The sequence below is a fragment of the Boleophthalmus pectinirostris genome, unplaced genomic scaffold (genome assembly GCF_026225935.1).
Source record: "Boleophthalmus pectinirostris isolate CB_2022bp ecotype Guang Dong unplaced genomic scaffold, ASM2622593v1 HiC_scaffold_21, whole genome shotgun sequence".
Lineage (NCBI taxonomy): Eukaryota > Metazoa > Chordata > Actinopteri > Gobiiformes > Gobiidae > Boleophthalmus > Boleophthalmus pectinirostris.
Genome location: NW_026571175.1, coordinates 21408544 through 21426729, shown reverse-complemented (window position 1 = coordinate 21426729; position 18186 = coordinate 21408544). Strand labels below are relative to the sequence as shown.

Genomic DNA, 18186 nt, shown 5'->3' with positions numbered 1-18186 from the left:
CTAATGTAATAAGAGTGGTCTGAGAATATGACTTCATTTATATTTCTTTTTTCTGTTTCCACAGGTCCAGAGTACGTCATGGATGCCTCATCAACAATATGTTATGCAACCAACAGTGAGTATTTTGGATATGTTTCATTCTATTACTCAATACTACGATCATAATAGGATGAGTACAGACTGAAAGTACACCCCGGAGAGTAAGTTAAACGTTAAAAGGTGCGTATGTAACAAAAGTGTTTTTGATCAAGAAGCACATTGTGAAACTAAGAAAACTAGTAAAATAACTGACAGAATAATACTGTATTTTTCGAACTATAAGTCGCACTTTTTTCATGATTTGGGTGGTCCTGTGACTTATATATTAAAATGTTCACACTGACAGCCGTGAGAGGGCACTCTAAATATGTGTGCCAGTGTCTGTTGCTCCTATTACTTCTGTACCACTGTCACTTTGCACTCTACTGCGCATGTCTCCTGCAGAAAAAGCCATTGTCCTGCTGCAAGTAGTGAAATATGCAGCCAAAAATGGTTATCGAGCAGCACAAAGAAAGTATGCAACTTTCCCTGGAAGTCATTGGATGGATCAACAAAGCCTGGACTTCAATGACAACTGAAACCATCCTGTTGAGATTCAGAAAAACTGGAATAATTCTAACTGGAACTGATGCTGAGTCTGAGTCTGACGACAGCTCCGCAGAAGAGGAAGAGGAATTGTTCTCTATTCTATTATTATTACTATAACTATAACTTGCCTTTCAAGATGAAATGTCAGTTCTTGGTCCCTTTCCCCCAGAAAGTGTGACTTATAGTCCGGTGTGACTTAGATTTTTTTTTTTCTTCTTCATTATACATTTGTTGGCTGGTACGACTTATAGTCCGAAAAATACTGTAATTATTTTTGATATTTTTGAAGACTTGTGCTTGGTTCTACTATTTAAGTTATAATCTATGACACCCGTGGATCACAATGTTATAATTTGCACTTTTTAAAATGGCAATAGTCATCTAAAACAGCTTAATAATAGAAACAAGCCGACTGACAATTGCGTTAGAAAACTGCGGTGCCCAATGGTAGCTGTCGTTGCTGTGAACAGGATCACAACAAAGAGTCACACAGCCGTTAGCCCCTCTGATGGATAGCTGGACATCACACTAGCAGATTTTATTTATTTTTTTTCATTTGTACTGAAATGACTGCACGATGATGCCAAATCCTACGCATATCACATATTAAGAAAATTGGAGAACAACGATTGCTGAAACATGCACAAATCACTCCAAATACAACTTTGGATGGATACACGGTGAGGGGAAACAACTATAAGGTGGTTAAAGGCTCTGGAAAGTCAATTTTACATAATAGGTCTGTTTTAAGTAAATAATACACTTCACATTTTGGACAGAGAAGTTAAAATTTCTCACACTCTGTATAGTCCCATAACTATTTAGGGTCAAAATAGTTCACAACATAAGGATCGGGAGCAGCCTTAATAGTGGAAATGTCTGGAAAATCCTTCACATCAGATTCTTCCTTTTGTACAGGTCGAAGTTTAAACCAGAGAAATGACATCCATCCATTATTTTAACCTCATAAGTACTTCTGATAGCGAAATGATTGCACTCTTTTGTCTTGACTTTACGATCTATCTGTAAAAATAACAATATGGCATTTAAATTCACACATGGTTTCATTTTTATCATGAGAACGTAGTATTTTTTGGTTGGGGGTTTATAGCTGCAGCTTGTGCCAAGACATGATTCAACGCCATTTATCCTACCGCACTTGAACACATCGCCCATAGGCTGTTGCTCGGGGTTACCAGACTGGAGACTAGACGGTAAAAAAAACAATAATTACGTTGAGTTGACAAGTTTAGTTCAGCCACAGTGCGACTGAGGTAGCCAGTGCATGGGACGGGACTTAGTCATCGCAGACAAATATAAGGGACATTTATTTTCAACGCTGCCAAAATCTTCCTTTTTCTAGGTCACTCATCTGTGAAAATAAACCACACTGGTGCGACGCTTAATATTTTATTTGCTTTTTATTTTGGATGAGTTTCAGTAATTGCAGAGGAGTGTCAATCAGAAACACAGGTTTGAGAATTGTGCTCAACTTATTTATCTTATGTTGTTTTTGTTTTGTCTGGAATGTTGTACGGCATTAAACTTACCTTTCTTGCGTTTATAAGATAACAGGTGTTTTTATTTCTACAAAAAACAGTTGAGAAACATGTATGCTTTTTGTTAGCATGTGTGTTTCTCCACAGATCTTACGGCCTGTTTACACGAGAATGCTTGTGGGTAAAAACGACAAAATATTTTATCAGAGGTGTATTTCGTTTAGATGGTGACGGTGTTTTTGGGGCTTAAAAACGCAAAAATCTGAAACCACCCTCCAGAGTGGAAAAGTTGAATTCTCTCCAATGTAGCGTTTCCGTCTGCACTGCCCAAGACGCAAAACTCTGGTCAGATCTGCTCACGTCGCGTACGTGTTTACGTCAAAAGCATCACCACCTGGTATGCATACCCAGTCGATTTCCACACACTTTTGCGTCACCGTTTGCACACAGATATCCTCCTGAAAATGCAGAATAAAAAGTGAAGACGCGATGCCACTTTTGCATCTTCTGTTCAGACCGTCATCATATAAACGTAGCCGTATCTTGGCATCCCCATCAACATACTATGGAAAATCGAGGCAAAGCAATAATATTTAATGCCTTTAATGTGTTACTCAAGTACAGGTAAAAAGCATTAAGGATCCAAATAATCACTGAAGTACAAGTATAATGTTAATCGCCAAATATACTACTAAACACTGAACTTTTGGTATCTGATTTTGAGACAATTTTAGCCTGATTCATTAGCTGGTTTAACTTCATGGAAACCATCTGACCTCGCGGCATTAGAATTCGTTCACTCGACGGTAGGTGGGTACTTTTTTTATTTAATCAATCGCTGCAATAACGTCTTTCCCCTTGATAAAATTCACCAATCATTCTCTTTGATCCTCTATCTTGGTTCACATTTAATTGGAAATGTGAACGACCTTGCAAAAAAAGTCAGATTTCCAAAAAAAAATCAGATTTCAGCATTAAGTCCTGCAGTCTGGACATAGCCTAATAATAAAGCATTACTCAAACATGTGTGAGTGAAACAAAACACAACTCCAGGTGTGTTTTTGAGAAGGTAACAACACTCTAACATGGTTTAAAGCTCACAAGAGTCAATTTTGTGTAAGAAATAGGATCATTAATATTAGACTCTTATAGATTGAGTGTGGATTGGTTTAAAGTTTCACTCATAATTGATTGCAGCTCCATAAATGCTGCTCAGGGCTGGTAAATGAATGCAGAAAACAGAGGCTGTAGTATTTGCCCGAGGCTTGTTTGGCCCGAAGCAAAAACTGTATACATCATTCCCCTTTACATTCACTTCATTAAGTTTCAAATTAGGCTCAGACTGAAAGAATATGGTAAATTACTGTATAAGAATGGAAACAAACACAGTCTGACAGCTACTTTTTAAAAATTAGCCAGATTACTGATCAATTCCAAGTACTTATTTTTTGCGTAGTTGGACATATAGAACATGCATAAAAACACCATGGCTATTTACTTCTTTGAATCTTTTTTTTGTTTTTTTTTACAGATTACTACAGTCTGAATGTAGGAAGAATAGAGTACACTATTATGGTGATGCTTTCCAGTGATGCTTTTCTACCACTATCATTGTAGTGACTGGGGAGCACATACAAAATTATTCATTTAAACACAAAATCAAAAACTGAAAAAACAAATCTTTTTCTGTTTTTTCATTTTGGTTTTGAAGACAAATAATGAAGAAAATAGTTGTTTTTCCATTTTCTTATTTTTCTTTTTTATTTTGAAAAACAAATGAACGAATGGTACACAGATTAATAGAGTAGACTATTACATGAATGTTTTCTAGTAAGATCTCTGCCATGTTAAATATATATTTCCAAAACACATCACTCAGTTTGCTTCTTTGTCTGAGGCTTCCACGTCACCACAAAATCACTGATAACTAATTAACTTTAACTTTTTGGTTTTGTTTTTTTCAAATGACTACAGTCTGAATGTAGGAGAATAGGATGCATTGATGTTTTCTAGTACGATTTCCTGCATGTGAAATTCACATGTGTGAGGCTTCCACGTGTCTCAGTGTGACCGGGGAGTGCATAGAAAATCACTAAATTACCTCTGTAAAGGACCAATGCCTTATCATTATTATTATCCATTTTATTCTTATCATTAGCGGCTGTGAGGGTCTGTGTGTTTCTCGCTGCATTATCTTTCCAGGACAAATTGGGCAGTTCTGAACTCCACATCTGCTCGGGCACACGCTCTGAGGAGAAGTGCTCATCCAGCCGTGCGCCGCCCCACTGTGGTCATTTACCAGGCTGTCCTCGCCATCCCAGTCCCCCTCCCCCCTCCTCTTCCCCCTCCTGCTGTGGGACACTGAACATGTAATCTGGGCACAGCGGGCCACCGTACTGACACTCTCCAGTCACACAGAACTGAGCTGTAGTCCTGCGCTCGTACGGCGGAGAGAGAGAGAGAGGGGCTTTCAGAGCAGGTCAAAGCCAACTGTGGAATCAAAGTCAAAAGTGTCTGTGTGTGAGGGACATGTTTGTAGCAAAAGCTCAAAATAGAGCTCAAACTGAATAGTGAGCAAATAGGTGTTATCTTGTGAACTGAAGAGAAAAAAAAATAGAAAGATTGTAGCTCAGTTGGTAGTGTTTGTCCACTGATCTGAAGGTTGGTGGTTTGAATCCCACTCTCAACATACACATCATTGGCCGAACGGTCAGAAGAACAGATGAATGCTGTTGTTGTGGCTCTTAGATGTTGGGACATAAGTAAATCAAGTTAGTAAGTTGAATTAAAAAGAAAAAAGCTTACAGACCTTTTGAAATTTGTACTTTGTAATATTGCACATTGTTGATTCTGAGATGTGTTTGTTGGAGCTGCCGTTGGTTTCAGTGTAGCTCCTCCATGTTTTGGTTCATGTGACATGTTTGGCCAGTCTCTGTTTGTTTTCATGTGTCTCCGTATGTGAGGTACATACTGTCTATTCCCCACCAGAGCGAAGCCCCTCTCCCTCTCATTCTCTCTTTCTCTCTCTATCGCTCTTGTTCTTGGCCCGTAGTGCCTACTTCCCTCCAGAGCATACCCCCCCTCTCTCTCTCTCCCTCCCTCCCTCTATAACTCTTTCTTTCCCTCTCTCTCTCTCTCTCTCTCTTTCTCCCTGCCCTCCTCTCTTCCTCTGTCTAATTCTTTTCATTCTGTTTCCCGCTCCCTCTCTGTTACCCCCTCTCCCTCTCTCTCTCTCTTTCTTTCCCTCTCTTTCTCACTGTCCTCCACTCTCCCTCTCTCTATTTCTCTCCCTCTTTCTGTCACCCTCTCCTTTCCTCTCTCACCCCTCCATCTCTCTCCCTCTCTTCTTCTCTCTCTTTGCCTCTTTTTCTCCCACTCTTTCTCTCTCTCTCTCTCTCTCCCACTCTCCCTCTTTCTCTCTCTCTCTCCCCCTCTCACTTTCTCTCCCCCCCTTTCTCTCTCCCACTCTCCCTCTGTCCTTCTCTCTCCCTCGCTCTTTCTCTCTCCCACTCTTCCTCTTTCTCTCTCTCTCTCCCTGTCCTTTTCTCTCTCTCTCTCTCCCACTCTTCCTCTTTCTCGCTCTCTCCCTCTCCTCTCCTTCTCTCTCTCTCTCTACACAAGTGTCTGTTTCCTGGTACATTTCTCGGTGTGTTTGCCAACACTCAGCATGTGGCCCATATCTCTCCCCATAGTCTTCCTCCTTCCTTCTCTTCTTCTCTTCTTCTCTTCTTCTTCTTCGTCTCTTCTCCGTGGTCCAGTGTCTCTTGGTGTCTCGGAGCGACTGCGAGCCTAACCCCAGCTGTCACAGCGTCAGTGGATCATAGCGACCAATCTGTCCGCTTTATGGCCCTGTACTTAACCATCGCTAAGGCAACAGCGGACGGGATTTCCACACACACCCTGCCAGAGAATCACGTCAAATTAGCCAAGCATGCTCCGATCAAGAGGGACACTCAAGCATTAAAAAGCCATTGATTGTGCTGCGATTTGGCGGCGCTCTGCTCGTGCCACGCGTTAACCCAATGGAGCGTTATGCAATGGCAGTGTGGATGTCCCGGCAATATGGAGTCAGTGAAGCGTGCAGAGAGGTCACTGCTAAGTCATCTATACTGGAGCAGTTCATTAGAGCAAAGTACCATGTCTTATGTCCAATGTTATTTCAATTGAAGGTTGGCTGGTTTGATAAGTAGCTGGCTGTTAGATATTATTGCTTTTTCTATTAAGGGTAACTGGGTCAGAGCATGTTCAAAGATCTTGTGGTGTCTGCTGTGGTCTGATCTGAAAGAACCGTCATGTCATCAGATGTAATGATAATAGATTTATAATTAATCCAGGTGTTTCCGCTGGAAGGTGTGTCGTCTCAAGGGAGATCTCATGGCTTTCCTCTGTGGGTGACCTCGCATGGGGACCTTACTTTCGTTGAAGGGGGATATGAGCACCTGCGCTGGCAACCATTTGGTGTACTGTGGTCCAAAAGAACAAAAAATAAATGATCTAACAAAAAAAAGTTTTTTTGCCGAAATGTTATCTAAAAACAGAGGTAGCTGAGTGTGTGATACATTTTTTCACTTTTAAGATCTAATTTCTTTCACAGTATGGCATCAAAGGGAGAGAATTTTGGACATGGTTCCTCATTTTCTAGTCAGCCAGAGTGTTGGAGAGGTGTGGAGACACTTTTTTAAAATATTCCATCCAGTCCTTCTATTTGCAGAGGTCGCTGGTGCTAGGCTAGTGCATGTCAATGGCCATAGTTAGCCTGCCACTAAAAACAGTCTTACCCACTCCACAAAGCACCCGAAAACAAAACAGTTATTACGCCAGAGTATCGATGTAAATGTCTGTGTTGATGGAGTAATTTTAGAAGTAAAACCAAGCTTGCATTTGAAGGATTTATGTCTGAGCAGCAGCAGTGAGTTGTACTTCCTGATAGAAAGCTTGGCAGCGGTGGACTGATATCATCTAGCACTAGGGTTGCCAACTGTCCTTTGAAAAACAGAATCGTCCTGTATTTAGAAACTAAAGTACACGGCCCGCATTGAGCTGAAAAGGGATGCACTTTGTCCTATATTACAGTGAGAATTAAAAATAGTGTGTAGTCAGTGGAATGGCACGTTTTGAGAAAATTTACTGTCAACGTATTCTCAGCCTCTCCTGCTCTGTGACCAATGAGCTGACAGCACACTCACATCCCGCTCGTGATCTTATTGGTCGAGGTTGCTTGCATTGTGAAGAAGATACCGGAAAACAACAAATCAGCATGGACGACAGTGGCGCCAACAGTGCTTTACGGTGTTCTGTCGAAATGAGCTACCTGCAGCCTAATGTAGGTATTCTGCCGCAAATCTAACACGCACATGTCCACGCTTAACTGGTCAAAACATGACCAGTTAACACTTTTACCACCAATACACTTTTAAAATGTGACTCGGGAGCTCAAATCGATGGCATTTAAACTGGAACAGCACTTCGGGTGTGTGCACCTGCATAGAAGCACTATGTAGCTCAAATCGACAGGTAGCTCAAGTTAACACCGGCCCTGCCACTGAGGTGTCCCTTATTTAGAGTCGGCAACTCTACCTAGCACCTACCTTATCGGCAAAGTAAAATTACGCTGCTGCTGAGAAAATAGTCCCTCAACATGTGATGATTCACATTAGTTTTATTTCAGACATTATTCTATCAACACAGACATTTACATCGACAGTCTGGCATAAAAATAGATTTGCTTCAGTAGTTTTGTGGAGTGGGTAAGACTGTTTTTAGTGGCAGGCTAACTATGGCCATTGACATGCACTAGCCTAGCACCAGCGACCTCCGTGGAGACAAGTAGAGACCCCATTAGGCCAAGTTATAAGTGAGATCTATGGGGAAGCAAGCCGAATCACAGTATGAAGTCATGTTTTTTCAAGGTATTGTTAAAGCAAGAAAAAATAACTGAATAAATGCAAGATAGGAGTTAATGCCATACTGTGGAACATTACAGACAAAACAATAACATCTCCATTTTTAAATGAAAAAATTGTATTCGAAAGAACATTTCAACTTAAATCTATAACCTGTCTTTTTGCATATGCAGTTAGCAGCTCATACTGAAAATTGTTTTTGTTTAAGTAGATTAAAACTGACAACTCCATTAATAATAAGCCTGACTCTCTCTGGTAAGTAGCTAATAATGTGATTTCACACAGGGAGAAACTCTGAAAATAAAAACTGTTTTCAAAATGTGTTTATTCCTAATTACTGTGGCGGATGCAGCGTGTGGAGTCAAGCTTTATGGAAAGTGACAATTAAATAAAGGCTGTATTTTATTTTTTATTTTTTCTATGCTCTTAACAGTAGACTCCATTTGGCACTTAAAGCATGGTTACCGTCTTTTTTATTCTTTTCTTTCACCATGTCAGCAAGTCGGAAGAAACTGAACTAGTACCGACCACTCAAATGCACAAACACATATATTTTTAAATAGCTTCAACACTCCATAATGGCAAATCTCAGTTCTCACACGCACCCTCTCAAATGTTCACTCCCTGTGCCAAAGAACACGGCGCTGCTTTTTACCTTCGTTTGGCTTTTCCATCTGCCTTTCTCCCAACATCTTTGAATTGCGTATTTGTGCCCAAGACTTACTTACAAAAGTTGAATTATTGAATGCCTGTGTTGCAGGTATGCTCCCCGCTCCTTGCTTATTGAGTAGGTTTCTTGGTTCCTTGTACTGGCACTGGACCAGCACTATATGCCCCTGATTAGAAAGGGGTGAGGAGGTGCACTCAGATACCCATCTCTGTTTGACATTATAAACCGGATTCCGGCCTGGAACATGATGGCGTTCCAAGGATTTGATGGTGAGGCAGAATTTGAGTCCACCGCACTTGTCCTCCAGCTGCTCTCTCATTCTCCTCTTTCCACATTTTCAATCCCTTTATCCCGTCTTTGTTTCTCTCATTTCACGTCCTTCCACGCCAAAAAAAGTCCTCTGGATAGAATTAGAGCTCTGCACTAGTTGAATACAGGCAATGACTTTCATTATTATAACTGTTGGTCTTTCTTAAGCCTGGTGAACTCTGCACAATGTTTTTTTCATCTTTTAAGGATTGTTTGACATCACACTACATGGTGTGAAGATTTTCAGCACTGCAGTGGTGCACATGATCAGTTGTGGTCATGACCAAAGGTTATTTGTGTAAATATCAGGCTCCATCTGCTAATGTCTCTGTAATTGTACAAACCTAACCCTAACCATAACTGAGGCTAGTACTATATGTTCTTTTGAAGCCACAAAGCTCATTTTTGGCTGTACAATTTACAAGTTTTAAGTTTGTTCTTTGTTCCGCTCTCACTGTGAGATCTACAATTCATGGTTTTTAGTTACAACTCAATATATCCCCTGCAATCATGTCTTAAGTTGCAGATGGACAAAATAGTGCAGTGGACTCCCAGTTTTAAGACAGTTTTTTTTTTTTTTTACCAGCTTGGTTGTAACAGGCATAAAGTAGTGGTTGTCCCCATGTCAGAGTTATGGCTTTTCCTGTAATGTTCTATCTAGTATTTATTTCATTACTGCGGTTTTCATTGCTCTAAATAACTTGAAAAGTATATGTATACATTGTTAGTATGAGTGGGTTGACTCTCCGCAGATCTGAGCTTTAATTTGGCACTGTAACTTAGACAAACATGTGGTGTGCCTATTCAACCATCTTCCACTTATCTGGGGTCAGGTCTCGAGGGCCTAGAAGGACAATCGCCTCAACAAGCTCTAGATATTACCACCAAATTTGTCCTAAGTGCCTTAAATCTTCTCAGGATTGGTGTGTGTGAAATGATCCATTCATCTGCAAAGGACAGCAGATAATAAATGAGTGTGGTGTGAGCGGAGAGAGGGACGGAGAGAGGGATGGAGAGAGGGGTGGAGAGAGGGAAGGACCTCCTGTGATGACATGACAAATACTGTTACATGCTCCATCAAGCCGCCCAGCCCCACACTACCTCAGGTTCTGCTCCACTCAGAACAGTTAGAGGGCTTTGGCAACAGACTCATACCTGGAATAAATACTGATCATAATAATGGAGTCAACGGGTTTAATTTGATCAGGATTTGTTTATTTCGGCAATGTGACACAAGGTTAATGTCTGTTTGTCTGTTAAGAACCAAAAATCTACACTATGGAAGGCGGAGAGAATTCAGACAAACCCAAATGCAATCAAAATTATAAAATGAAAGTCTTATAGGGCCTTATTTACAGTCTTTTTAAAAACTATTTTGGGCACTTAAATCTTGGTATTTTAGGGTATACCTTAAAGAGGGAAGGAGGAGCATCAAAAAAGAAAGTGAAACTGAACATAGCATTTTCAAAACAGTAAAAGATAGATGATGATCTAAATATATTATGTGTTCCCCAAAGTGAAATACTTAGGCTTTAAAATGAAGAAGCAAAGGTGGCGTAAAGCTATTCCAACAGGGATAATGACTGTATATTGAAGGGAACTTGAGCTATGAAATCATCAGAAAAGATTGGTGATAGTTCATGGACTTTAAAAACATGGAGGAGCTAGGGTTGGGCGGTCATATGGTATTACTGTATCCCATGGTATCAAAAAGTAGCAACGGCATCAGTTTCATTACCATCATTAAAAAAATCTGGAGCACATAAGGACCTAATATAATATTAAAATGTATTGATACCTAAATTTGTTTGCTCAGCACAAATGAATGCATGGTTGTATTTTCAATTTAATACCATCACGATTTAATAGTGTCTATAATGTTTATTTTATCTGCATGGGGGAGATGATGTTCAATTAGTTTTGTTCCATTGTCACGTGACGCTCATAAGGAAGACCAAGACAAGATGGCAAGTAAGGCAAGTTGGTCCCAAAAAAAAAATACTAGTACTTGTGCAATTTTCAGCATTTGGCTTCAGGCACACATTTGTTTACATTTTACAGAAACAAAACTTGAAACCACATGGCTCATTTACATAAACTGTAAAGCACTGATAAAAACAGCTCTCTCCTTGTGTGCTGATGCAGTTCAGCTTCTGTCGGACTAAAGGACACGACTCAGTGGGTTATACAGTACATGTTCTCTCTGTGACAGAGGATGTGCTGCTGATGGTGAGTCTGTTCTGTGCTTCTATTGCGTTGGAGTAGGTTCATGTGCAACTTTTCAGGGATTATAAGTCTGCAGGTCATACGCGTAGACTGTATAGCAGTGCAGTTTCGCTTACCAAAGTCCTACTAAAACATTTTGGCAATACAGTAATACCATTTACCCCGGTAAAATCCTGAGAAGGTTTAACGGTATCAAAATTTGGATACTGCCGAACCCTAGGAGGAGCTTACCATAGAACACGCTTGGCTTCATTTGTAATAAAAAGGAAATAATAGTTCTCATAGCAGTAATATCCTGAAGAAGGACACAATAGTGTGCGCTGCCAGTTGGGAATAAAACCAAGAATCAAACAGACCGGCTATGTTTGAAAAGATAAGTTTTCCTCTTGGGGGGAAAAAATGATTTAACTTCTAATAATATGATCCCTCATTTCATCCCTGTGGTAATGGGACAGAGATTACGGTGTGCAGTCTTTATCATGAGGTCACCGAGGGGTCAAACGTAGCCTGTGGAGCTTTACAGTTACTGCAAATGAATGGGATTTCACACATGATGGACAGACATAAATCAATATGGAGAGGTAGGATCCATCTTGGCCGCTCATCTTTATTTCATTGTGAAGCTGATAAACACAGAGCCCTGAGGTGACAAATCCTTCCTCTTATGGACGCCACATGCTAATCTGTGGGCAGACTTTTGGCCACTGTCCCACTGTTGAAATTACAATAAAGATTCCATGTTCTTGTTTCTCTGGATTTGTCATTGTTCTACCTATAATGTTCCCAGCGGCGTAGAACTTTTCAGTAGAGACGCCAAGACTTTTTTACCCTAAATGATGCAGAATTATGTTATTAACATTAACGCCACTCGTAATCACCAATAGAACATAAAGCAGAGACTACAACACATGAACCAGGACTAAACCAGGACTGAACCAGGACTAAACCAGAAATAAAACAGGACTAAACCAGACTGAACCAGGACTAAACCATGTCTAAACCAGGACTAAACCAAGACTGAACCAGGACTAAACCAGAAATAAAACAGGACTAAACCAAGACTGAACCAGGACTAAACCATGTCTAAACCAGGACTAAACTAGGACTAAAACAGGACTAAACCAAGACTGAACCAGGACTAAACCATGTCTAAACCAGGACTGAACTAGGACTAAACCAGGACTAAAACAGGACTAAACCAAGACTAAACCAGGACTAAACCAGAAGTAATCTTGAACTTGAGCGAGAGAGAGAACCCCAAGCTGGAAGAGCAGGGTGTCAACAAAGCTCGATCGGGCGACAGCTGTGCTTAGCCCCAGGCCCCAGGTCCTTTCGCCCGCAGTCACCCGGCAGTCTACACGGGTGTACCTCTGGGTCCATTGCGCCACTCAGTCCTGGTTCATTTCTGGTTCAGTCCTAGTCCCCTCATATTGCAGGTCACTATAGGACAGTACTGGAGATATCATAAGCCATAAGACAAGGTGTCATTCCAGACAAAGCAAAAACATCTCCACGAGGAAAAGCATTTGACAGATCCTCCCACCAGAAAAGTTACACAATGCACCTTTAACAAATGAGAGCTCCATTAAACAAAAGGACGATTTGAAATGTGAATATAAGTCCACACTCCTACCTCTGTGTGGGAGCGCCCAGCCGTTTGCCCCAAGCTCGGATTCTTATAGCAGATTACAAGCAGAGAGAGGAAATATAGCTCCTCTTTTAAGGTTTGACAAAGCTTGCCTCTGGGTAGATGCGGCTCATAAGTAAAATGGGTGCAATTGTGGGTGGCCTTGTAAAAGCTGACATAACAAGTTTGTTGGGTCCAATGTAACAGTTAGAATGGTTTATTCCATAATATCATGTGTAAAGATTTCTTGTTTTCTGTTTGCATCAAGTGCCCATATTACACTATTTTCTGATCTATGTTATAATGTTGATTCCTCATCACAAACATGCCTGGAGTTGTGTTTCGTTTCATTAACACACAAATCCTGCATATTTAGGCTGAGTTCTTCTTTCAAACAGAAAACAGTGTGTTTCACCTCACTTTGGAGATGTAGATAGACTAAAGGGGCTGTCACACTTTGACGATTTAGCCAGCGTATGCCAACGTATGAAAAATTTGGCAAATCCGCTACCTTATATCAGATAAGTTATAGGTAAGTTTTGTATAAGTTTTGAGCACGCTGAAGCACGCTGGCATACAAAATTTTGAGCATGCTGAAAATTTCTGGACGTATGTCATCTTATTTTTATACGTCCTGCATACGTGGGCCATAAGTTTACACACATTCACACACATTAATTTAAAATTTCTCATAAGTCCAAATACGTTGAGATAATGTCTAGCACACCCATAATTTATGAGTAACATGCTTTGAATCTACATGTAACTTATATTGAACTTATCTCCAACACATATTGACGTATGCAAACGTATTTGTATATGTTCCGACGACCACAGAACTTACTGAACATGTTTTTATCTTATAGCTATCGTATAATGGCGTATTGGCAGTGTGTAGGAAAATTGGTGTATAAAAATGGGGAAACCGTCAGTACGCCTCCAGATTTCATGGTGAGCAGACCCCATGGTACCACCCACTACACATATCATCCGAGAGATGAAGGATCTGGCAAGGCTGAGACAAGAATACATACTAGCTGTTCTCCAACATCAGCATGATGATCGATTTGTCACTGTACCAGTTGTGTTAGATGGTCGTTGGGCATAAGTTGTGGACGCTGGCAACACGCTAAGCATTAGTTGGTATAAGTTGTATATAAGTTATAAAAATGTTCTATATAAATTAATAATAGGTTATGTATATGTCCAGCTCATTACAAATACACTATGTATACCATGTGCATGTGTTACATCAGCGTATGCTGGCTAAATCATCAAGGTGTGACAGGGCCGTAATAATAAAGGATTACTCAAATGTGTGTGAATGAAGCAAAACCCAACTCCAGGTGTGTTTTTAGGAGGTAGCAGCACTGTAACATGGCTTAAAGCTCACAAGAGTCAATTTTGCATAATATAGGACTTTTTAGGATTGTTTGAACATATCTTATTTATTGTATAACAAAATGACAGTACTGGATTATGATTTCACTTATTTCAGTCTCGTTTGTGTCAGAATAATGCTAAAAATGTCTTGAAAATCTCCTATAAAGGATCACACCAAAATAGTCAAGCCTGGTGAATCAATATTCCTATCACTGAACAGAAGGTGATAGGCATCAGATGAGTTTTCGCGACACCACAGTTGAGAAAAAGTTGTAGGTACTTTCAAGAGTTTGGATCCAGTTTGAAATGTGCTTATATTATATTGTGGTCAATTTGTATCAAGTACACCAATAAATTTTGACTCTATTATTCCAGCTACTGCTATGACACAACTCAGGCTTTCTATTGATACTTGGCATCAACATTTCCTGGAGTTGTGATGCTAACTAAAAGCACTATGCTGTCTGAAGCTCTGTTACTTGTTAAGAAGTACATATCATTTTACCAGAGACATAAAATTACAGTCACAAGATAGCTAGCATAAGCCAACAGTTTTTCAGTTACAGTGTTTTTCGAACTATAAGGTACACCGGATTATAAGGCACAATATCAATAATGTTAAATTCTCTTGTCTATTTTCATACATAAGGCACACTGGATTATAAGGCTAACCCTAACCCTTGAGACTGATCCCTTAGCCTAGGCATCCACGATCCATTGGCACTGGTATCGTAGCGTAATTTGCCCGGCATTGCCTCCCTGTCTTGGTGAATGTGCATTATGAATGTGAATGTGGGTGGATCATTTAAGTCTGTTTTTATATTTCCTACGAGGAGGACTCAAATATACATTGAGTAATAATGTGTTTAGTGCAGCTTTGCGCACATTTGTTTACATTTTACAGAAATGAAACTTAAAACCACATGTCTCATTTGCATAAGATATAAGCGCTGAAAAAACAGCTCGCTCCTTGTGCACTGATGCGGTCAGCTTCTGTCGGACTTACTCAGCAAGGCTCCAGTCTACAGTAGCTGTAATGCTCTGACAATCCATCAAGCGGTGCGGCTTCGTAGTTTACCAAAGTCATACTAAAACATTTTGACAGATTTTTGAGCGCCATATACCACATAAAATAGGTTTGAGGTCAATAAGCACAACCAGAATTAATACATAAGGCGCACCGGATTATAAGGCGCATTGTTGATTTTTGAGAAAATTAAAGGATTTTAATTGCGCTTTATAGACCAAAAAATATGGTAGTCACTCTTGAAAATCATAAAATATAGAATAGTCAAAAAATAATAATAGGGAAGTACAAAATTGTATATTCAAAACCAATACAACAGTTAAAGTTGCTACTTTTTCGATCTAATCTAAAAAAAATATATATATATAAATTGATATTTTAATTTCAAGCCAACATAGCGCCCACAGACTCTATTGTAGCACATGCCACGGTGCAGGCATGTATAGACTAGACTGTAATCCGCTCTATATATCTGTGACATTTATGTATCGGGCCCATCTCTTTTACCATTGTTATTCGTGAGCCCCTCATTATACAAAGACCACAAATACGAGCGATAGTCATCAGCTCTCCATCACCCAAAGAGAGGCTGTTTAATGTAATGAGCAGCCATTAAAATGAGCATTACAGGTTGTAAGATTTTTTACAAGATTCCTTATTTACTGTACATTGTCTCTGGTGGCTGCATGTACATCACTGTATTTAACAAGCCGAGTGGTGATATCATCTGTCTCCTGTCTGCGGGCGATCAATAACAGCTTTAGTGAGATGGGTTTTCCACTGGCCCCACCATATGTGCTCACACCAGGCACCAAACATAGACATAACATACACCATGACACTGTATAGAAACTCAAAATATACATGAATGAGCATTTTCATTGTGTCACTTTTCTGATGGAGGTTCTGGCAATTGCTTTTCTCTGTGGAGATGTTATTGCTTTGTCTGGAATGTTTCACAGTGTGGTATTAAACATTTCTGTCATCACAGCAACCAAAACGAGCCAATTTACTGGTCAGATCTGTGGAGAGGCAACCCCACTCAGTCAGAATGCCTATTTTTCTAGGCATTTTTGAGTGATAAAAGCACCTGTAATTTTATAAATGTGAAGTAGAGCATTTAAAGTCATACTGTGGAACATTTGAAGCAGAACTACGACATATCCACAACTGAAAAGTTATATTGTGTGCATTTAAATGGGACATAAAATTATTTTATTGTTGTTACATGAAAAATGCATTAACACGTGAGATGTCAGATATTTTAGTTTATCATTAAAGGGCCCACATGCTGTTATGGGGCTTTTATTTATTACCTACAATCATATTTTTTATTTTATGTAGTGAGATAGTGAATTATCTACTGCTGCCAAGCTTTCTATCAGGAAGTACAACTCGCTGCCGCTGCTCAGACATAAATCCTTCAAATGCAAGGTTAGTTTTACTTCTACAATTATTGTATCGACACAAACATTCACATTGACAGTCTGGAGTAATAATAGATTTTCTTCGGGTGCTTTGTGGAGTCGGTAAGACTGTTTTTAGTGGCAGGATAACTATGGCCATTGACATGCACTAGCCTAGCACCAGCGACCTCTGAAATGAGGTCCCTTTAACTTGTATTTGCTGACCACTAAGATTAAAAGCTAAAGCTACAGAGGCAATTTTTATATGTATAATATAAATCAATTTTAAAAATTGCTTGGAATGTTCCACAGTAGGGCATTAAACATATTTCCCTTGCATGTTTTTAATTACAGATGTTTATAGTTCAAAAGTTCTTTTCATACGCAGGCTCCATTATGATTGCAAAGTTTATTTCCATACTAGAATAATCAAGACAAAAAGTAGGCGGCGGACCTTCTACCCGAAAAGTTACACAGTGCACCTTTAAATAAAATCTATAAACAATATTTTACTTGGTTTTGCTTTCTCATTATGTTTTTTTTTTTTCTAGTCCCACAGACACCAATTGGACAAATCAAAACTATATTCTGTCTATTTCCGTTTGATCTCTTGCGAACGTGACGCCCACAGACACTCAGCCTCCAAACACACAAAATCGAAATCACAAATCGGCTTAACTCTCCCTGACACATCTGTGAATTAAGCCCTTCCGTTGGCCTCCCTTTCCCATTATAAAGGCATTGTCAGTGGCTCCATCGCTAACAGCTAACAGGTATAGCCCACAGCCTCTGCAGATCTCGTGTCTTTTGTCCCTCTTCTGCCGCACTTGTCAGTCTTCTCAGTCCCTCATGACCTCCACAAGCTCTTTCCTTAATGACGCCTGTCTCTTCACTTTGTGTCTGCTTGGTTTTATTACCGTATTTGCTCACCAAAGTAAACCTGAATCTGTGTGTCATTCGTTCATTTGTTTTTCAAAATAAAACCCAAAAATAAGAAAATGAAAAAAAACAACTGTTTTCTTCATTATTTGTCTCCAAAACCAAAATGAAAAAATGGATAACGATTAATTTTTTCATTTTTCGATTTTGTGTTTAAATGAAAAATGGAAAAAAAAATGATAACTGCTGTTTACCGTTTCTGTGACTTAAAACAGCACTAAACCAAATGAACCAGGATTAAACCAAGTATCAGTCCTGGTCCGTTTCCTGATCACCCAGCAGTCTACACGGGCGCACCTCCGGACCAGTCTCGACACTCCTGGTTCAGTCCTGGTTCAGTCCTGGTTCAGTCCTTGTTCAGTCCTGGTTTAGTCCTGGTTCAAGTCCTGGTTTAGTCCTGGTTTAGTCTTGGTTTAGTCCTGGTTTAGTCTTGGTTTATGACTGAGACCAGGACTGGATCAGGACCAGGACAAGGACTGAGACTGGGAGTGAAACCAGTTTAGACGTGGTTTAGAGCTGGTTTCGACCTCTTTCAGTCCTGGTTCAATCCAGCATCGCAGTCTAAGGCTA

At 39.9% G+C, this 18186-nt stretch overlaps 1 protein-coding gene across 2 annotated transcripts in view; it reads left to right on the top strand.

Annotated features, from left to right (window-relative positions):
• Positions 1–18186, top strand: part of rbms3 (RNA binding motif, single stranded interacting protein) — a 446391-nt gene that overhangs the window by 407344 nt on the left and 20861 nt on the right. For both annotated transcript variants that reach the window (XM_055157285.1, XM_020932479.2), the window contains exon 10: positions 65–115. In XM_055157285.1, coding sequence (XP_055013260.1) covers positions 65–115 — 51 coding nt within the window. The remainder of the gene's footprint in view (positions 1–64; positions 116–18186) is intronic.